At 46.1% G+C, this 22,528-nt stretch overlaps 1 protein-coding gene and 1 long non-coding RNA gene across 2 annotated transcripts in view; one reads left to right on the forward strand and one right to left on the reverse strand.

Moving 5' to 3' along the window:
• ADRA1D (adrenoceptor alpha 1D) overlaps positions 1-4,755 on the reverse strand; it is a 40,123-nt gene extending 35,368 nt beyond the window's left edge. The window contains exon 1 of the mRNA XM_085059502.1: positions 3,326-4,755. Within this exon, the coding sequence (XP_084915628.1) occupies positions 3,326-4,292 (967 nt within the window). The 5' untranslated portion in view covers positions 4,293-4,755. The remainder of the gene's footprint in view (positions 1-3,325) is intronic.
• A 453-nt stretch (positions 4,756-5,208) lies between these two features.
• Positions 5,209-20,320, forward strand: LOC146438633 (uncharacterized). The gene is made up of 3 exons (XR_014851866.1): positions 5,209-7,306; positions 15,124-15,193; positions 19,798-20,320. It is a non-coding gene; the product is annotated as an uncharacterized LOC146438633 (long non-coding RNA).
• Positions 20,321-22,528: the final 2,208 nt, after the last annotated feature.

Genomic DNA, 22,528 nt, shown 5'->3' on the forward strand with positions numbered 1-22,528 from the left:
CTCTACTTATATCCTCTTGGCAGATGTTTGCTCAGGGAAGAGGCTGTGGTTCTGCCACAACCCCAGAACCACCTCCCAGGATCTCCTGACAGCAGCTTGGAGCTCCACGGCACATCTGGCAAAGACACAACCTAAACATGAGCTACAAACTAGGATTTCATCTGGGGTTGAACAACCCACTGCTTAAAGATCCTCATTAGCCACAGAAGCTGTTAATTGTATTTAAACTCCTGGTGATAACATCAGGGACTGTGATCACACATCCAAGAGGGAGTTAAATTACTCAGCTGATAAACTGACTGTGGAGGTATCAGGGAGCTGGAGCTGATTTAAAGAAAAACCATTGTAGTTATTAAGCAAGGAGAAACAGCTGGCAGCATTTAGCACAAACGTAGCTCCTATTATTCAAAATTTTGGGTTATTTCAGCTTTTCAGCATCGACGTGATGAATATTAGACCTGTGTAACTAATGTGGGAATTATTCTGCAGAGAGTTGCAAGGATGTATGCAGAGACACCAAGAACAGAGTGAGTACGAAGTTTCCAAGTGCTGAGGGACTTTTAAGTGGAGCTGAGAGTCTTTTATCACTTGAAAAATTTACTTTTGCTAAAAAATTTAATCAGACATCGGTGAACAGTGTGACTCAATGATGACTTCTTGCAAATCCATGTCAAAGAGAGAAAAAAAAAGTCAAAACGTTTGGATATTTTCAGAAGAAAATAGATCACTTATTCATTTCACTTTGATGCGATTTGAAAGCTCAATTTGAAATGTCTCTGAATACTGACTTTATAAACAAATTCCCATTTACTCCTGAGTTGAAACAATACATTTCAATTGGAAGTTATTTTGTTTTTCACGGGAGTTTCACTTTCATTTAATGTGTGCGCCAATGCAATTTTCAGTTGGTCCCAAATTCTTTCACCTAATTTTGTCTAATGAAATAAATAAACTCATTCTACTTTACCACTTACAACCTTCTCTTCTAGGAGAATTAGCCCCAGCATGTTTCAGTTTATGGATTTGCAGTAAAATTACTAATTTCTGCAAGTTTCAGACCTGTCTCCTGAGCACTGAACGATCTCAGATTTGAATAGGAAATTGCAATTAATTAAAGGGGGGGAAATCAGAAGCAGAATATTCTGTAGTCATAAAATAAATGAACTTTTGCAGTGTTTATATTCTACATATAATACGGCAGGAAGTAAAGATCAAAGCTGTGTTTATAAAGGACTTGGCAAGTTGTGTGCTTGGAGGAAGCAGAAATGGGTTCATGGGAGGTACAGAAAGTATGAAGTTTGGATTTTTAGCTGGTGGAAATCAGTGTGCCTCCTCTGACTTCTCTGATTTACATCAGCACAGAAGCTGGCTGAAGAGTTTCAAGGCAGAACAGATATGGTAAAACAAAATAAATTTTTTTTCTACTGGCTAGTGTTTGCCTGTTTTCTCTATTTCTAAGTACTGTAACTCAGAGGCACAGGATTCTGATTTTTAGCTTCATTAGATGAAAGATTGTCAGGTGGTTGGAACTAGACGACCTTTAAGGTCTCTTCCATCCCAAACCATTCTGTGATTCCATGATTTTAAGGTGTAAAGGTGCAAATGAGGTTTGGAGCTGGGTCCTGCCCTGCTTGGCCAAGGAGGGGAGTATCAGAACGGGGCTGCCCAGAGAGCTCAGCCTGCAAATACTGGCATCTCCCTGAGCCCCACAATTTCCAAATTATTTATTTGCAGGTTACACCACCTTCCCTCCACTCCCCCCAACACTCCTGACCACTGAAAGGGAAACTGAGGCATGGTCAAACAGGATAATTCCTCTCGGGTCTTGCAGGGAGAGGAGCTCAGTGCAGCCTTACTGCTCCCTGCCTGAGTTACACCACCAACTGCAACACTCCCACAGGGAGAAAATACCTCACAGCGCTGATTTCACCCTCCCTGAGAGCTGAGATAAACTCCCCAAATCCCATCCTCACCAGAGGGAGAAACTGGAGGAAACAGGCACCAGACAGCAGCACGGGGAGAGCAGACATGCACAGCCCTGATTCACCACTCCAGGGACACCTCAGCTCCCGGGGCACCATTGATCGAGTGAATTATCCCACTGGAGGGTGGCTGACAGCCCTAGGCTCCAGCTGTCCCTGGGGACACAGCCCAGGGAGACACCCCAGTGCTGGAGGGAGCTGAGAACCTCAAAATCTGTCCTGGAGTCACGATGCTCTTTCCACTGACTTGAGAAGCAGCCCCGAGCAAGAGGATTTGAAAAACCCTGAGAAAAGTGCAGCCCCAGCTGTACTGAGTGTTCCCCTGGCCACCAGCAGGGCTGGTGGGACACAGGTCCCCCGTGGGCTGTGGGACACGTGTGTCCCAGCTGGCAGATGGAGCGACAGACCTCTCTGCTTTGCTGAGCTCTATGCCAAGGCTGCTGCTGACACTCAGGAGTTATTTTAATCTCTTTCTTTCCCGCTTCAGGTCTAGCTGCAGCATTCCAGAGGGTTAATCAGGTCCCCTGAGCTGGGTGCCTGCTGTCAGGATGAGGAGCACTGGCTGCCCTGCTCATCCTGGGCTGCTGGTGCTGGGAGGGGATGTTGGTTGGGACATCACACATCCCCGGTGGGCTCTGTGCCTGCTCAGCCTCGCATCCTTCTCACAAAAAACTTGCCAAAACTTCAGAGCACAACTTGTGAGACAGCCCTAAACGAGCACAGGGGCACTACAGCACGGCCACAGCTCCTGGGGGAGGTGGATTAGCTCTGGAAAATCACATGGGATCTTCACCCATCACCTTTATGGATAACAGCTGGTCCTGCTCCAGGTCCCTGCCCAAAAACAGCATCCCAGGAAGTCACTGAGATTTGTGCTTCAGACTCTGACACACTCCTTGGAGGGAGAAAACTTCACTCATCTCCAACAGAGATGGGAGCCCTGGACCCACAGAGACACATCCAGGTGCAGCTCCCAAACAGGGAGAAAGGGAAGAGAGCAAAACTCTTTGGATACCATTGTGCTGTAAAAACAGCCTGTTTGAGAGCTGCTTCCTCCTTACCCTGAGCTTCGTTAGTTAAAATGCTGAACACAGAGTGAATTAATTAAAGCAATTATTATGCTGCCACTTTATTCATTTGCGATCTACTTTGATTGACTATATGACTTTGGTTAATAAATATTGAATAAGTGTTAATTAATTGAATTTAATTCATCGCTGGTTTATTCACCTACCAGTCACTTATCCCTCATTTCCATGAGTTTTGTCCCAAAAAGTTTGTCCCAAGGAGCAGATCCCCAGGTGCTCAGCCCCGGGCAGCGGGGCTGGCATGGGGTCACTTACCAAAAGGCAGGATGAAGAAGAAGGGGAACCAGCAGAGGATGAAGACACCCACGACGATGGCGAGAGTCTTGGCTGCTTTTTTCTCCCGGGAGAACTTGAGGAGCCTCACGGACAGGGAGCTCCTGAAGTTGTGCCCCTTGCTGCGGGTGCTGGAGAGAGGCTCCTCGAGCACGCTGCGGCAGTGGATGCGCAGCACCACCTCCATGGACTTGTTCCTCTCCTTCTTGACCCCTGCCTCCAGGCTGCGGGTGGTCCTCCTGGCCACCACGTAGATCCTGAAGTACATCACCAGGATGACCATGAGGGGCAAGTAGAAGGAGAAGAGGGAGGAGAACAGGGCATAGCCCGGCTCCTCCGTGATGCTGCAGATGCTCTCATCCGGCGGCGGCGGCTCCTTCCAGCCCAGCAGCGGCCCGATGGAGATGACCATGGAGGAGAGCCAGACCACCACGAGGATGACCCCCGCCTTCCTCTCGGTCATGATGGTGGGGTACTTGAGGGAGTACTTGACGCCGATATACCTGTCCACGGAGATGATGCACAGGCTCATGATGGAGGCAGAGCAGCACAGCACATCCACCGCCGCCCAGATGTTGCAGAAGATGCGGCCGAACACCCAGAAGCCCAACACCTCCAGGGTGGCCGAGAAGGGCAGCACAGTGGTGCTGAGCAGCAGGTCGGCGATGGCCAGGTTGACGATGAAGTAGTTGGTGACAGTCTGCAGGTGCCGGTTGCAAGCCACCGACAGGATGACCAGGATGTTGCCCACGATGGCCGAGAGGATGAAGACGGCCAGGAAGACCCCGACGCCCACCGCCTGCACATCCAAGGCGAAAGTCAGCGTGGTGCCGTTGCCCTCGGGGGTCTCCTCCCCTTGCAGCCCCCAGGACCGGTTGGCAGCGCTCTGGCCGCCTTGTCCCGTCCGGTTCCCACTCAAGCTGCCATTGCTCAGCTCGGGGAAAGTCATTGTAGAGAAAGTCCGGGCTCCATGGAGGGCGAGGAGAAAGCGGTGCCGAGGCGCAGCTCCCCCGGCATGATCCCCGGCTGGCAGCCCCCGCCAAGACACGCTCCGCACCTCGCTCCGCCGGCCGGCTGCGGGGATGGACGGAGGGAGGGATGGACGGAGGGAAGGAGAGATGGAGAGAGGGAGGGAGAGATGGAGAGAGGGAGGGAGGGCAGGACGCGCTGCCCCCCGCCCGCTTCACGCCGTCCGTCCGCGCTGCCCCCCTTCCCCGCTGTCCCCGCCGCTCAGCCCCGCCGCCGGCCCGCCCGGGGGGGCAGCGCGGTCCGAGCCGCCCCGCCGCCCTCGCATGCTCCGGGGGCTGCGCTGGGCACGGCCGGCAGCGCCCGGCGGCTCCGCGGCTTCGCTCGCACCGGGAGCGGCGGGAGGAGCCGGACGGGCCGGGGGCGGGATGGAGCCCCGCGCGTCAGGTGCCGCCGGGGAGGAGGAGGAGGGCGGCGAGGAGGAGGAGGAGGCGGCAGCGCTGCTTTGCAGGACAAGGCGAGCCCGGGGCAGAGTGAAACCGGCAGCCGAGCGGGCGGGGAGCGGAGAGATGATGGAGGGAGTCCAGGCGAGATGATGGAGGGAGTCCAGGCACGCTCTGGGGGGACGCACCCCCTGTGTGACTCTCGCAGCAGTGGGTGCAGCCCCGGGAGGGGTCAGGCAACAGTGGGGTGCAGCTCCCGAGCGGGTCACATCGAGGTGGGGAGCAGCCCCCGAGGGGGTCACGTAGCACTGGGGTGCAGCCCCCGGCAGGATCAGTCACCAGTGGGGAGCAGCACCCGGAGGGGTGTCACGGCAGTGGGGTGCAGCCCCCAGAGGGGATCAGGCAGCCCTGGGGTGCAGCCCTAGGAGGGTCACTCGGCAGTGGGGTGAGGTCACTCAGCCCAGGAGGGTCACTCAGCCCAGGATGGTCACTCAGCCCCAGGAGGGTCACTCGGTGAAGCTCTAGGAGGGTCACTCAGCCCCAGGAGGGTCACTCAGCCCAGGAGGGTCACTCAGCCCCGGGGGCGCAGCGCTCCCGCCCGTCACCGCCGGAGGGCAGCAGAGCGCAGGCTTTGCCCTGTCCCCGCCCGGCGCGGGTCCTGGAGCTGCGGGGACAGAGCGACATCCCTCTGGAGACCCCCGTGCCGTGACCCCTGACAGTACCCCACCAGGAGCATGCCCTGACAGTCCGGCATGTTCCCCCAAACCACATCATCCCACCAGGAGAATGCCCTGCCAGTCTGACCCTTCCCCCCACCAGCCCCAGCATCCCACCAGAAGGATGCTGTGCCAGACTGGCAGGTTTCCTATTTTGTCCCACATCCCACATCCAGAGCACATCCCACATGCCAGTCCCTGGTCCTCCCACTGCTGACACCACAGCCCAGGCATTCTGCTCGGGGTGCAGGCATGGGGTGCCCCTCAAGAGCTCCTTCCCAAAGCAGAAGGGACAGTCAGGGTGTTCTTGCATTCAGGGACAGTTCCATGCCTGTGACAACCCTGCAGCAAGGCTTGGACACAGCAGCTTGTGACTCTAACATATAGGCACATATTTCTGGCTAATTTGAACAGGGCTGGGTTTTTTTCCCACTGATAAAAGCAGATCCTGTTTACAGTGGTTTCCTCCCAGTGACCTGTCTCCATACATTGCGATGGGGACTGACCCCAGTGGTGAACAGGGGCTCTCCCTCAGCTTCTCTCTACTGTACACAGGAAATATTTCCTTGGAGTGTGTTTATCCAGGGTTTTTCAAGTTTTTTTTTCTTAAATAAAAAGTTATTTTAAAGGGCAGTCCAAGTGGGCAGTGGGGTGATTTGACTGGTGCTGTCAGAGCATGGGAGATCTGTGGATTCACTGGGTATGAGAGTGGACAAAAAAATATCATAGCTTATTTATTCCTTTATTTTCCTTTATAACCATTACAGGAAATGACACATACTTGATTTTCCTTATTTCTTCCATGCACTTTTTTTCTTCCTTAAGATTTCACCCAACTTCCTTGAGCTGTGTTTTTGGCCCTGCTGAGAACAAGAAGACTGGAAAATACAAGAAAATAGGAACAAATAATGCACAAGGAAAATGTTCATAAGGATTGTTTTGCTTAAAATAACCCACCCAACAAACCCTTAACAGCTTTTTTAATGTGAAGTAAAGAAAAAAAAAAAAGCCCAAACACAAAACACTTGAGGTCAAATTATTCATTTTCCTTATGTTTTGATGAAAACATGTCAGCCACCAAAATGAAGGATCATTTCTTACTGGGATGCTAAACCCAGCATGGGAAGATATCATCCCATGGAATTTTGTAGCCCTATCTCTGCAGCAACACAGATTGCTGTGGAGATAAATATATCTCATCTAATCTATCCAGTGACACCCAGAGATAAAGAAAACATGTGCCTCTCTCCAAAGAGAAGGCTGGACTGCAGCTTCTCATGCACAGCGGGATTTTAACCACGTAGGAAGGAAAGAGATGTTCATTAGGATGAAGTTTTTGCATCTGCCCTGATCCTGCCCTCCCTGGGTGAGCTCTTCTCATCTTCTGGTGTCTCCAAAGACAACTTGGCTCTGTTGCTGAGAGGTTTGAGCTGGTGTGGGGTTTGAATGGGATGCAAACATGGGATGGGGCAGCTGAAGGGGCAGCTTTTGGTGGGGTAAAACCCCTCATGTCTGCCTCAACCATACAGAAAACCCTTGAGGTGTCACTGATGCTTCTGCCCTCCCCACCAGGGCAGGGAGAGATCACATCCTGTGCTGTCACTGATCTCAGCTGAAGAACATCAGCAGCTCACTGCCATCCCCTCACCTCCTTGCCTTTCATCTGTCTCCTTGTTTCTCTCTAAATCAAAGCCATTAGGGTTGATTTAAACTGACGAGGAACAGGTTTATCCTGATGCACTTAAACCCAAATAAAAGTGTTGGGGTAGGTCTGTGTGGAGGGACCTGAAGTGAACACACAGAGGTCTGTGAGTGCCTGGGATCTTGCCAGTCAGGAGGTACATCTCCTTCCCTCTTGACATCTTACATCCCTTTCCTCCCTCTTTTTTTACCCTTTTGGGACAGAGGTTATCCTGGGATTTAGGTAATGCTATTTGGTGATGTGAACAGGGTGCATGAAAAGACACACACACAGACCTGGTGAATAGAGTTTGCCACACTGTAAATATATGTTTTTCCCTAGTCTTGGAAAGGAAAGGCAATTTTTTTGTAGAAGGGTAGACCGTAAAGGGTTTTGATTAACATTTTTGCTCACTCTAGGGTTTTTAACAAGGGGAGTGGTGCTCTTGGTGGAAGGTGTCCCTGACCATGGCAGAGGGTTGGAAATAAATGATCTTTCAGGTCCCTTCCAGCCCAAACCATTCCATGATTCCGTAGTTCTGCCCTTGCTCTGCAAAGGACGATCAGCCATGGTGCACCTGGACTGGACAATTGTTGCAGAGCATTAGAACTGTGGGGAATTTTGATTTTAATTGTGAATGAGGGGTGGACTGTGCAAATTGTCTACCTTTGTTGATGTAGTGATGTTATTCTTTTTCAATTTAAATGATTCTGTGATGTTATTTTGATTTTGGTGTGGTGAATTCTTTTTGTGGATGTAAGTGAGGTTTTTGTGATGAATGCATGTTTTGTTGGTGTTCTTGCAATTTTATTACAGTCTGGGAAAAATCAGGCTGCACTTTGAATATTTATGGCTTAATTAATGAAGTGGGAAGGAGAAGGAAATAGCTTTTGTTTACTGAATGATAAAGGTGGGGGAATAGAAACTTTGAGCATCCTCTAATGATATCTACCTAAAATTGTTCAGACATGGATTACAATTCCCTGTCCCTCTGCCCTCCTGCTCCCACAAACCATCCCAGCCACTTTCACCTCAATGCCATTACTACATTTACCATTTTTCCCCAGTTTTCTCCTTTTCCAGTGAATGTGGCTGCTCTGGGAATGGTTTGGTTTTTAACTGTTCGCTCCCCTGCTGCAGTGCTGTGATCCCAGAGCTCACAGGGGAAGGACAGTGGTGATCTGTCTGAGCCTCTGTCCTGAAGATGGATTTGTCTCTTCCAAAACCTTCCTTCATGGAGGTTTTCTCCTCCTTCAGTGGATTCCTTGTCCTCTTGGTTAGAAGGCTTCTGGTCTAGTCTAACTTTGCTTCTTGCCAGCTGATGCAGAGAGCAATTTGTTACCTTCCTCTTAGAGGTTTTTAATTTAATTTTGGTGTATCTGAACAGGAAAGGAAGAGGAAAAATAATGGTTTGGGTTGGGAGGGACATCAAAGACCATCTCTTTCCAATCCCTACCATGGGCAAGGACACCTTCCACTATCCCAGGTTGCTCCAAGCCCTGTCCAACCTGGCCTTGGACACTTCCAGGGATCCAGGGGCAGCCACAGCTTCTCTGGGCAACCTGTGCCAGTGCCTCCCCACCCTCACAGGGAACAATTACTCGCTAATATCCCATCTCTCCCTGCCCTCTAGCAGTGGGAAGCCATTCCCTGTGTGCTGTCACTCCATCCCTTGTCCTCAGTCCCTCTCCAGCTCTCCTGGAGCCCCTTTAGGTACTAGAAGTGGCTCTAAGCCTCTCCAGGATCAACAATCCCAAACCTCTCAGCCTGTTTCTGTAGCAGGGGTACTCCAGCCCCTGGGGAATCTCCATGGCTTCCTTTGCAGCCCATCCAACAAATCCACATATTTTCTGTGCAGAGGAGCCCAGAGCTGGACACAGCAGTGCAGGTGAGGTCTCAATCCCCTCCCTCAGGAGAAGAATTACCAAACACATGAACTCCTTTCTTCCATGCTCTTAGTGCAGGGAAGGAGCTTTGGCTGAGCCTGGCTGGGATTTACAGTGAACATTGAAGACCAGAAATTGTTTTGGCTTCCTGGGTGCAAGAGCTGCTACAGCAAATGGAGGAGGCTGAGGCAAACTGGAGCCCTCCTGAACTCCAGACAAAAAGGGGCATAAAGTGAGGTGGCAAAGCACCTTCCAGGCCATCAGTGCCCATGGAAACACAAGGAATGTGGGAAATTAGGATGTGCAGCTCTCCATCCTACATCTCAGCCACAGCCTGATGGAGAGGGCAGGAGCCAAGGGGAGAGGATGGATTTTTTGTGAGGAAGGGGAGCAGCTCTGAGTGCCATGCTGCTGTCTGGGAGGCTGAGGCAGGTGGGATGGGTAGATAGAACAAGCAGATAAGTGTGGTTTGTAGGGCTGGTGGGTCATGTTTGTTATTTCAGTGGGAATGTTGATGTGTTCAAAATGAAGCATTCCTCAGGGATGTTCTTTTTCTTTGCCTTTTGCTCTGATAAAAGCCATATAATAAAACACTCCAATACCAAGCAGAGCACTTTAGATCCATGTTTCAAAACATTTTTTTTTCCAGGGAGGAATGAGCAAAACATAAGGGCAATTACTTCAGAATTAGCAATTAGCAGAACAATTGCTAATGACGATGTAAAAAGAGCAGTCAGTGATGTATAGAACGAAATAAATAAGAGCATAAAAGATAAATCACTGCAGAACCAAATATATAAATAAAAATGCTACAAAAGGTCAAAATTGCAACAAAGAATTGCTCTGTTATCACAGAAAAATATTTCTGTTGGCAGTTTTGTTTCTTTGCGAAATTTCACTCCACCGAAATGTCAGCGTTTATTTGCCATTACTGTGTGTTTTCCTTCCAGCTGGAAATGCAGACCATCAGCTGCCTCAAAGGGCAGGTATGCAATGAGCCCTGAACCAAAACCCCTCTGATTTTTGATGGTCAGCCACTCCTCACATGGCCCCTCCAGACCCTTCACCATCTTCATGCCTCTCCTTTGGACACTAATAACTTTATATACTTCTTGATCGACCCACGAAGAAGTGATCATGACATTGTTCTGTCCTGTCAATCACAAGGCAACCAGAGAACTCAAAAAATCTTTGTCCCAACAGCTGATCTTTCAATGGACAGGGAGCTGGGCGGAGAAATGGAGATGCTGGGCGGAGAGGAGGATTTGCACAGAGGATCCTGGGTGTTTGGCTTGAGGACCTGGCTTCCATCAGGAGCTGGGGACACTTGCAGGGCATGAGGGTGACACTGGGTGGCCCTGGGGTTTCTCTGAGGGGCAAAAGGGTGAGTTGACCACATGTGAGTTCAGGCCAGGAGGGTGCTTTAGAAGCAGGGTAATGATCTTGACTCTGCTGAAGCACAACAGACTTTAAGACTTTTTGTAATTCTCTTTTTGTCATGCATAAATATAAATAAATGTGCCATTTCTATAAATTCAAGGTACATTGTAATATTCCCCTGGAGCTTGTTTGCTTTCTGAAGGGAACACAGGGACCTTGCAGGCTTCCACACTTCAATTTAGCACGAGTAAGTACAAGCAAATATTAAAACATGGCTCAAAAATGAGTGGCACAGGCTCTCAGACTAAAATTAGACTCTGCAAGCTGGGTGGTGCTCCTCAGCTTTGCCTTCAGCTAGAATTAACCAGAGTTACTTTAGCAGCTACCTCTCGACAGACTAAAAAGATTTGGGTTCAATGCCTGTGAGGCTTTGGGTTTTTTTTTTTTAATAGGCCACCTAAAATACTAAAGGATGATGAATAAATGTCAGACTTGTTTATTTCTCTGGTGTTAAGGAAATTCACCCCTACTGGACTCCTCAGCTCATGCCCAGCTCGGGATTGGAGTCAGCAAAATGGGTGTTTGAAGCCAAAAACTTGTGGGTAAGGATATGTGGTGGAGGTACAGCCATGGCATGAGGGTGACTCACTGGGAAAACTTCACCTGGAATTCAATGTCTCTTGCACTGATGCCTTCAGTCCCCAGATTTGTGTGGAAGAGTGGTGGTTTGTCTGTTTTTTTTTTTTTTTCCAAGCCAAAGTTGGACTGAGCTCAGCCATCTCTCGGCACCAGAACTTCAGGACCTCTTTGAATCTATAGCGTGGGCAGTTAGGGATTGAGAGAATTACATCTCTTCTGTAATGCCTGGCTTTTTTCTCTCCTGATCAAATGTGACCCATTGCAAAGTGGAATCCTGTGGCAGCAGGAGGGAAACATCTCCTTATCCCTGTTTCAGCACCTTCGTGATCAGCTCAGCCTTCCCTGAGGTCCCCATGAAAGTCAGAAAATGGATTTTTGGGTCTTTTTACTTGAACCCTCATGTTTTGCAAATCTCCCTATTAATCCAACAAGAAACGTCCCCTTGAGTGATGTTAAGAGTTTCTTAGTCTGGGAATATTATTGCCAATAAAGAGCTTGCACCTGAGTAAATATCCAAATTTGAGATTTATTTGAATCATGTCTCTAGCTGCTGATCCAAATATTGAATCTGCTGCAACCCATAGAGATAAAAGGGTAATGAATTTAGCAACAAGGATAGCAATGGCCATGCGAAGGCATTAGCCAGATGTTTGTTTTTTGCAGGGCACACGTGGGATTGCCTTGTTCTCTCCCCCTGGCTCTCAAGCCACTGCATGACTGCATTTCTGATTTAGAGGCCAGGAGGGAACAACAGATTTGTCCTGGCTGGTAAAAGCAAAACCACGTCACTGAGAGCTCTCTGGTCTGGAGGTGAACAGGTCAGAAAGGCCCATCAAGAGACATTTTGCTAAAGGAATGACCTTGTTGCAATGGCTCCAGGATTTGGATGGCAGCATCAGTCTCTCATTAGCTGTTCCTAAGTGATCCTGGGCTGCTCTGTCATTGCAACCAGTGAACTTGGCCTTCCAGGGCAGGGCTATCTGCTGGCAAGAGGATAACAGGTAGTGGATAGAGGGAAACATGCTCCAGAGCTTGGAAGAGCGCTGCTTTGGGAGCCAGGGGCTGGATGCAGATGTATTTTCCAGGTGAATGCCCATCCAAGGATGCTCTTGCAAAGCTTGAATGAGATACCTGGAGTCAGACTTCCCACTGTAAGGATTGCTCTTCAGGTAGGAAATGTTACGGAGATTTGGCTCCCGGATTTCTTCACTGGTGGTTTTGCATTTTGGTACAAGTCTTGTTTCTGCAAGTGAGCTTTGATGGGGTTTGGAAATCTTCCATGTGGTTCCCAAATGCCATGGAAGTTCAGCAGCCTTAGCAATGGCTGCTGAGAAGGGGGAATGGTCATCTCCTCCTCTTCTGTGCTGCTCCAAGGTCCTTAGGCAGCACTGCTGGGTGAACTTCTAACCACAAAGCTGAAACTTTGTGGTTAAAACCTGGTGATTGTAGCAAAGACCTTGTTTTCTGACCTACCAGGGAGGGGGGTGGTAGATCCAAACCCCAAAAGTGGGATCAAACCTCCCACTGGTGAAGAGGTAGCCTCATTTTCTGAGTGTGCCTTTCAAATTACACATCCCACATCGAAGGAAGGAGCTGGAAAGAAATTTCAGAAATATTTTGCTTATTTTCCCCACAGTTAAAGGAAAAGAAACAAAGGTATTAACCAAGATTCTTCAGAGAAAGGAGCCAGATTTTCTCCACATTTAAATTTCCTGGGTCCCCATGGTCCCTGGTGAGCCAGGCTCAGTTGCCCCTCAAGACTGCAGGTTGTGAAGTCTGAGAGAGCTGAACTTTGGTCTGAGGATATTTTGGCAACACCAATGTTCAAAGAGCCACCATTTGACAGAGACTGTCTTTGCCTGGGGGTGTCCCATGGTTTCCCTCTTTCTCCTTTTCAAGCATTTCCTTGGAAGTCACAGCATCATAGAATCATGGGTTGGGTTGGAAGGGATCTTAAAAACCATCTCAGGGCACTTGGTGGTGTCATGATTTCTTCTGGTGGTTAATCCATAAGATGTTAGTAATACCCAAGAGAAATCCAGGTTTGACATGAATCAGGAGCAAACTTCCAGAAGATTCTGGTCTTGGTGATTAGGGATCTTAAGATCTAATGAGCCAATCAGACAAAAGACATGACTCCCAAAGACTCCTGGAAAATGCTTTGGAGAAGACAATGAGTAATCTGCTTGCATCAGCTACAAGAGCTAAATCAGGCCAAAGAATCAGTCATCATTAAAACTCTCATCCTTATTTTTGGTAGGGACTAGAATAAAAATATACAGAGAGGAAAAGACTTAAGTACATTTCTGGAAAAGCGTGTATAATCAGCAGCTTGACAGTCAGTGGGAGAAAGTGGTACAGATTAGAGGCAGAAATCAGGAAAGTGAGGCAGAGAGAAATCAGTAAGAATACACTGAAAAACGGTAGGAACTCAACACATTTTTTTCCAGCTGCTGGTTTGGAGCAGCAGCTGATTGCAGGCCACGATGCAGGAGGGAAGAGGGAAGTGCAGTAATCTGATACAGATGTTCCAGCAGCGAGTGAATCCTTGGTTTTGACAGCAGTTCTCTGGAATTCAGGAAATTGCTGTGGTTAGATGCTAATGCTTTCTCCTGCTTTGCTTTCCTTCCAGGATGAGGGAAAATAAAACATGAAAAATGAACACAGAAGTTATGGATAGAGGAGAGCACAGTCATGGAGTTTGTTTTTCCCTCCTGATGTCTGAAGCTGTGCTTGCTGGAGAAAGTGTGAGGAGCAAATGTTTGCCTTAGGTTATATTTGTTTATAGAGAATATAAAGGCCAATTCCTAGAGCCAACAGAGACCAGAACTCAGGTCCTCACCATCCAAGAATGCTTCCTCATTCCAAATAATTCCATGTATTGGGGTTGCCTTAGCAGAGTACTGAGGGGGCAGGAGAGAGTGTGAACATGAAAAAAATTAGCATGAATATTTATAGCTTGTTGAATCCTAAGAAAATAATTTCTTTAGGAGAGCTCTTAGCACCCAGTTCTGTATTTCCAGCACCACAATGTATGAAAATCTCTTTGTAGAACGGCGGCCTACCTCTGATCACTTATTTTATGAAGCAGTTGGGTGCAGCACTGTACTAGTGAGAAATTCTGAATTTTCCTGCTTAGTGGACACATCATGACACTGATGGCTGTGGCCCAGCTGCCAAATTATGATTATCTGAGGTTGGATATTCTTTTGGCTGCAGACTAGCTGTAAAAGCAAAGTGCAGCCAAAATTGCCAAGAAATTGATTAAAGGAGAGAAAAAGGGCTGGTGAGGATCCCAATGGCAGAGATATATAACAAGAGAAGGAGTGGATGATCCATCCCTGGAAGTGTCCAAGGCCAGGTAGGGCTTTGGAGCAACCTGGTCTAGTGGAAGGTGTCCCTGCCCATGGCAGGGGTGTGGAATGAGATGGTCTTTAAGGATCCTTCCAATCCAAACCATTCTACTGGAGAGAGAGGAGGAGTGAGGCCATTGCGTGAGATGATTCACTAATCTCTTCCCCCCAGAATTTCCCAAACAAAATGGAATAATGAACTTGTTGGAGGAAAACCAGAGATACAACAACTTGTTACAGGCCAAGCAGCAGGATGCTGATAACATGCAGAACATATTTCTGCACTTCTGAGTTTCCACCAGGCTTCAGGGAATCCTAAGGGGTGGAAAATTTCTCCATGATCAAGTCCAGCCTTTGACCAAACACCGCCTTGTCAACCAGACCAGAGCACTGAGTGCCACTGCTGATTTCTTGAACACTTCCAGGGATGTTGGAAGTGGCCACCACCTTCCTGGGCAGCTGTTCCAATGCTTAACCACCCTTTCAGTGAAGAAATTCTTCCTGAATTCATCTTCTTTTCATGGAATTGATGCAATAAAACTTAAAAACTTATGAAACTGACAAAGAAGGTACCTGATGACACAATTTAGTGTAAAAAATTCTTTCATGTTCATGGTCCATTTAACTGTTTTTGAATACTTTCATGGGCATCATCTAATTTTTTTAAACTGAGCTGGATTCATGGAGACAAAAATAATTTGTTTTTTCTTTTACAGAATGCTGGAAGAGCCGAAGCTGAATGTGATGATAACAGTGTGATACATCCAACTGGAGCAATGCCTTCAGGTGTGTCAGTCTGGGGACTGAAGGAATTATCTCCTTTCACCCAAGTTACCTCAAAATGCCACGAGCTCTTGGCTCTATAATAGGTAATTCCATAAATACCTTGGATTTCTCTAAACCAGCCCAAGGCTCAATAGGGTAAAACAACAAGCACCACGAAAGTTAGTGCTGGAAAAGAAAACACAGACCATTGTGGCACTCCATAAATCAGGAAATTCTGAGCTGAAAGCAATGGTAGGCTGGGGGAACAGGCTGGAGGATGTGTCATGTTTTCATGACTCTCCTTGACTCTGTACAAGGCAGACAATTTTAAAGTTAACTCCAGGAACATCACCAGCAGAAAGACTTCCAGATCTGCTCCAAGAGTAAGAAAAAGGGTCTAAAGCTCTTATCTGAAGTCTGCCTTGGTCCTCTTTGCTTTCCTGGCTGTAAGAGTTGTATTTTCCCATAATGACTGGTTCAGGATCACCAGACTGGTTAATGACCTGGAATAATTTCATAAGAGATGAACCCGGACTGGGATTCAGCCAAGACACATAAACGGTTCAATTACCTGATTAGGGGATGAGCTTAAGCCAATTTGCAAGCAAAAACAAGGTCTGTGGGATTTAAGTCAGTTCTTATCGTGGTCATCATCTCAGGACACGAAATGTAAAAGGGATGAATCTCCCTGTGGCTGGCAAAGATTAGAAAATGTGTTGTTTCCTTCTCATATGACATTCTTAATTCCTAAGTATCTGCTGGACAGCTTGGGTGGATTCTTGCAGTGCTGACTTTCCCAAAGCAAGGCTGTATCCTTCCAAACAATGTGCTGGAAGCACTGTGTTCCTATTAGGAAAAACTACGCAGCTGAGAGATTTGCTTAATTGGAGCTTCTCTCCAGAAACTGGGTTGGCTCCTCGGTGGCAAATCCTGGTGATGGTCCTGGAATTGAGATGTGTAGCCAAAGCAGGACATGCCAGGGTGTGATACATACTCAGATTACTGGGATGTTCATCCAAAAGCTCTTACACAAGCTGACCAATGCTAGCTCATTTGTTTTGTACATTTGTATTGTATTCTTGTCTTGGCAGTCACCGTGAATCACTATGGACACCAAAGTGTACTCAAAGTATTTTTTTTAGCTGGATGTGTTCAAATCAAGGAGAAGAGTGTGGATCATCTAACAAACTCAGAAAGTTGCAGGATTTCAAAACTCACAGGCTGAGACACTTTGCTTAAGAAAAACTGGTGATGAGGCCACAGGTTGCCCAGAGAAGCTGTGGCTGCCCCTGGATCCCTGGCAGTGTCCAAGGCCAGGCTGGACAGGGCTTGGAGCAACCTGGGATAGTGGAAACTGTCCCTGCCATGGCAGGCGATGGAAGTGAATATTTTAAAAGTCTCCTCCAACCCAAACTTCTCTGTATTTATATGACATCTCCATCAAAGGCAAAATCATCTTCCAGCTCTGAATGTGAAATACAGTTTTGAATCCATTTTTTGAAAATTAGCTGAATTAGTCACAGTGATACCTATTGGTAGCGACTGGGGAATAAATGAAAGGAATTCTTTACAATGTCTGGAAAGGAGAGCACAGCAGGGTGTGTAAAGAACCTGGAAAACTCTGGATGTTAATAAGCCTTAATTTTTGATGGGCAACTAAAAAAATAAACCCAACCAACCAAATCTAAGCAAAGAAAAAAAGAGATGTTATGACTTTTAGTAGAATTGATAGAAACGGACTTAGAACATGAAGAGAAGGTCTGGATGAGGCTTAAATGCTTTGGATGTGCCTTAGGAAAAGAGGGCAAGATATTCAAGAAAAATGCATTTGCTCAAATGGAAGAAGTTAAAACCCAGCAGGGAAATTTTTTAAGCTGAAAAATTGTGGAGAACTGGCAATGTCTTGGGAAGTTTCTGTTAAAGGAAGACATATAGAGTATTCCAACATGGAAAATGGCTCAATAAAATTTTAAGAATCTTACTTGTCAGAATTAGCATTGCTGAAAAGCAACAATAAATCAGACTAAAATGTGAGGAAGGAAAAAAATTGTGTCAAGAAGGTGTTTCAAAGGCTCTGGACTTGACAACATTCACCTGTGTGTGTTATGGGAGGAAACTGCAATAACCCACAGAGTTATTATGGTAATGACCTTTGGGGCTGAGGTGGGAAAAGAATTTCATGGTGCCAGTCTTTGGAAAGAAGGATACAGTGAGTCAGCACCATTCCAGTTTTCAGAATAATGGTGAAATAAATCCTCAGTCTGTAAGCATGAAGAAGACAACAGAGGGATGAATAACAGCCTGAACATTTAAATTTTTTTAGGGGCAAATTGTGTTGAAGAATTTTAATTTCATTTTTTAGACAAAACAGTAGGCCTGGAGAACTGGACAAAACCCCCATAGATATTAGATATGACTTAAGGTCTGGACATTACTTTAGTAAATACTGTCCTAAGGAATTTTGAGAATTAAAGGTTAAATAATGCTGCTTTTTATTGTACTGGAATTTGACTGAAAAATAGCAAATCATTAATACTATTCTCTAAGAAGTATCAGACCACATTGATGTATTAAGAAAAAAAAAAGCATAAATCTCCATAGGGCAGGTAACAGCCAACAATTTTTATTAATGAGTTTGAAATTTTACAGACTGATCCCATTTGCAATCCATCTGCACATGTAGAAGGACGAGACTGAAATCCAAAATTGTCTGGATTGGGAAAATCACCTGGAAAAAAGTCAAATTCAATAAGGCCAAGTGTAACATTCTAGCCCCAGAAGGAATAATCAGCTGGGTGATACAGGAGAATGGATGAATGACAGCAACACAGGAGGAACATTTGTCAAGAATTCCCACTGCTGTGAAAGAGGGAAATGCCCTGCGGAGATGGGAATGCACCAGGCTGTACATAAAAATCAATCAAGTTCATAAAAACTATTCTTGTCTCCTAAACCATTTTAATGGGACATAAAACCCTTAAAATGTGTGTAATCATATTGCTGTGAACCTACTGGAAATTAATTTATTAGTTCCACATGCTATGATTTTTCAGGGTTTGGGATATTCTTGGGACTTTTCATTACTCTTTTAATTTGGATTGTAACCAAAAAAGGAGCCAAGGAAGGCAATGGGAAGGTGGTCTAATCATATTGTTGGTTTTGGCACAGAAATCCTGGTGACTCTGGTCTACAGAAAATTTCAGATTTGTGATGAGCTTTTCTGTCAATTCAGAGAGGGGATGGCAGAGGACTGTTGGTGGGAATAGGTAACACATGAGCAATTTTTGGCTGGTCAGCTACTCCCCCAGATTCAGGGTTGTGCCACCTTTCTGCGAAGGGAACCACAAAGAGCTCAAAGTGAACAAGGATTTAGGATTTCGGCTCTGTGCCACATTCATTTGACTACATTTCTTAGGTTGCAGTCACTCTGCTGGGAAGGAGGATGTCTGGGCAATACTCTGGTGTTGGCTGTGAGGGGAAACATGGTTTGACTGGAATTTCATAGAGCCATAATCTCAAATTTCAGGTTGGAAGAGTCCTCCAGAGATCACCCTGTCCAGCACCCTGCTCAGAGCAGGTTGCACTAGACCAGGCTGCCCAGATGACTCTGGAACACCTCAATGGAGAGATTATTGCTTTTATCACCTCTGTTTGTTCCAAAGTTCCTTAGAGGGGCTGAAGGGGCAAATGTTAAGGTCGTTTCAATCCTATGATAATCCCCAAAGCCAAAAATTCAAATGATGTAAGATAGAGATGCTGAAAAGAATGAGTGGCTGGAGCAGAATAACCAAAGAAAATGAAGAAAAAGGATGGGAATGAAGGGGGAAAGAGTTATTTCCCCTTTTGCACGGATTGCAATATGTACAGACAAAGAGATAACAGGGTGCTAATGTCCCAAGTCCTTGACTATTTTGATTGGCACGAAGAACAGAACTCAGCTATAGTTAGATTTTGTTCCTACATGTCCAGACAGCTCCGTAAAAATGTAGGAATTTAAGGAGGGGTGAATCCTGCCAGAGCTTACCCAGACATGTGAAACTGCTGAGCCCAGCACTGCTACCTCGGTGAGGAAAAGTTTTCAATTCACAGTGCCAGGCATGTCCCTCAAACAGATTTGACTGTGATCCTTGCTCAGCAGCCTTTCCAAAGTGTATCCCATTCCCATGCCCTTTGGAAACCTCACCTGGCATTAATTCTGTTTGTATTTACCAATGCTGTGAGTTATAGGTGTCATGTGCACTGATATCTGCAAAAAGGGCTGTTATTTTTCATACCCTATGGTCAGAAATAACAAGCCTGCTCACGGGCCAGAAAGCATGATTTCCCATTTGGAAGAATTTGAAGAATTAATTGTTTGGCAGAACAAATGTACTTGTAAAATTAAGCGTCAGAACACATTTTGCCCTTTGATTCCCTCTAAAATTCTCAGATAAACCAACTTAACCCAGATACACAAATCACATACATCAGCTGTCTAACAGGGAAAAAGGAATGCTGTGCCTCAAGGAATAAAAACTCTCTGGATTTTTAAGGAGATGAAGCAACCTGAGTTGTCTGAAATCTTTTTTGATCAGCAAACAATTTAAAAATATTTTAAACAATTTTTTTCTTGGGTTTTTTTACAGGTTTCTCCATGGTTATTAAATTTTTTTTGCCTGGGATTCAGGGGGAGTTGGTCAAGAACCACATACATACATCCATCCACTTTTAATCCAGGAATCCAGAAAGTATCATGAAAACTTGGCAGAACCTGAATTCAATAAGAATCATTCCTGCTCTCCATCCCTGTGCTGAAACTCCCAGCAAAGCATTTAAGGATTATTTATGTGCATACCTTTTTATATTTGTGTATGCATTAAAAAGAAAACAAAAATAGTTGGGGTTGATTGATTTACAATGGGTTGCATTAAGAAAATTTTTTTTAGAAACTCTGAACTGAAAAGGCAGAAGGGGAACTGGAATTCACTGAGATCAAGAAATCTGGCAGTCACATCACATTTTGGGAACACTAAATATTCCCAAGACAAAGAGCAGCTCGTTTCTGAGATGTGTCACCGAGTTTACAGCTGCAGCAGAGATATCTGTATATATATGGAGAAGGACTTTTTACAAGAGCATGGAGTGACAGGACAAGGGGGAATGGATTCAAGTAGAAAGCAACTAGGTTGAGATGGGAAATTAAGGAGAAATTCTTCCCTGTGAGGGTGGGAAGCACTGGCACAGGTTGCCCAGAGAAGCTGTGGCTGCCCTTGGATCCCTGGAAGTGTCCAAGGCCAGGCTGGATAGAGCTTGGAGCAATCTGGGATGGTGGAAGGTGTCCCTGCCATGGCAGGGGGGTGGAACAAGATGATCTTTGAGGTCACTTCCAACCCAAACCATTCCATGATTCTGTAATTCTCTGATATCTAGGAGTAGAGAAAACCTCCAAATGTGGCAGTGATAATAAAATCTCTCCCAGGGTGTTTATTTGATGGTGTGTCTCTAACCTGGCTAATGGTGCAGGAGGTGATGTGCTGCCTTTTGCTTTCACTCATGAAAGAATTGCTTGATCCTTGTGGTTCCACTGTGGAACCACTGAAAGGATGGCTGTATTTAGATACAGATCAATGCATTGGCTCCCAGAGGGTTTTCTCACAGCTCACACTAATCAGAGTGGTTAATAAGGTGGTGATGGATGAATCAGGTGCTAGCAGCACTTGCACTGTGATTGCAATTTGGTAATTCTGGGTTTTATTTGCTTAATCACCCAGTGCCAGCCCTGCTGCACTGACACTGACAGAGCTTGCAGCAGCACCAGGAAGAAACTGATTGAGTTACTGCAGAAAAACATTTGTGTTGGGTAAAACACTGGATAAATCCAGACATGAATTGTGGTGAAAAGCTCTAGAGCATTGAGTCAGAGCACACAAAAAAAGTGAAGCACATTTCTTTAAGGGCTTTTTGCTTTATCCAGGAGTTGGTCATGGGGGGCATTTTTAGTGCTGATGGAGATGTTGTGTTTGTAGCCTGCTGAAAGCAGAGTGGGAGGTGGTGGAGAAAGTGAAGTCAAGGAAAAATAAAAGGTGATGGTCTGGCTTTTGAGAACATGAGGAGTTAAAAAGCCACTCTGAAAACACCCAGAAATCTCAGCAGCTCTTAGCTCACAGAGCTGGGGAGAGAGAGAGAGAGAGGGACAGGCAGAGGGTATGGAAAACAAACACAAAACATAATTCTGTGCTTGCACTGGTGTAGCTGAAGACATGGGAGGAGAGTGAAGATGAGACCAACTTCTTGTTTGGCTGGTGAAGAACAAGGTGAGAACACACAGAGCGTCTCTCTTACACTTGACCTCCCACTCTGCACAATTTAGGATCTTTTCTGTGAGGGGAAGGGAAAAAAAAGTCTTTGTACATGTAAAAGGAGTTTTAGTGGAGTTTTTTACAAAGAAGTTACAGGGCTCACTCAGAAAACACAATTGTGGGCAGTTAACAGTCTGGAAAATTCAAAAGAGCTGCAAAAACAAATCTATGTTCTCTTGTACAGCAAGAAAAAGGATGGAGAATAAAAAGTGGAGAACAAGCTGCTTCTTTTAGTGCAGTCTGCCTCGCATTGTTGGGTCCCTTATAAGCTATAAATAAACTGCACATCTTTGTAGAGATCATTATGTGTAACTGAAAACCAAGAGAGATGGTAAAAATACACATAATTGGAATTACAGCAGCAGGAATGGGAGCTGTGCTGGTCAGGGCACAGATGGTGTGGAGCTCTGGGGCTGTGATTTTTGAACCTGACCACCAGAGACTCCAGGGCTGAGCATGGCAAAAGTGTCCCCGAGGTGCCAACACACTGGAATATGTTCACAAACTCCTCTCAGCTCCTAAAATGGGGTCAGGAGCATCCCAGGGGAAACTGAGGCACAGGCTGCTGCTAAGGCTTTATCTCAGAATCAAATAATGGAATCACAGACTCGTGAAATCATTAAGGTTGTAAAAACCTGAAGATCATCACCACCACCTTGTTCACCACTAAGCCATGGTCTCAAGTGGCATATCCATGCTTTTTCCATCAATTCCAGGACTCAAGCAAATCTGTGACTATTTCTTATATTGCCACTACACTTTGTTGCCAATTCCTCTGGCAAATAGAACAGAAATATTATAAATAAACATTGAATGCTAAAGAGTAAATGCTAAATGTGTTTAGCTTGGGTTTTTTTTTTTTTTTTTTTTAGAAGAATGACACTGCAGGGGACATCTGGATCTGGCATAGCTGGTGAAGTTTCACCCAACATCTGGCACTCTGAGAGCAGTTCTGGCATCCTCCAGCTTCCAGAGAGGGATTTATTCCTGTGCTGATATGGCTTTGGCATAGACCAAC

Source organism: Lichenostomus cassidix, chromosome 4, assembly GCF_008360975.1.
Source record: "Lichenostomus cassidix isolate B80296 chromosome 4, HeHo_3.0, whole genome shotgun sequence".
NCBI lineage: Eukaryota > Metazoa > Chordata > Aves > Passeriformes > Meliphagidae > Lichenostomus > Lichenostomus cassidix.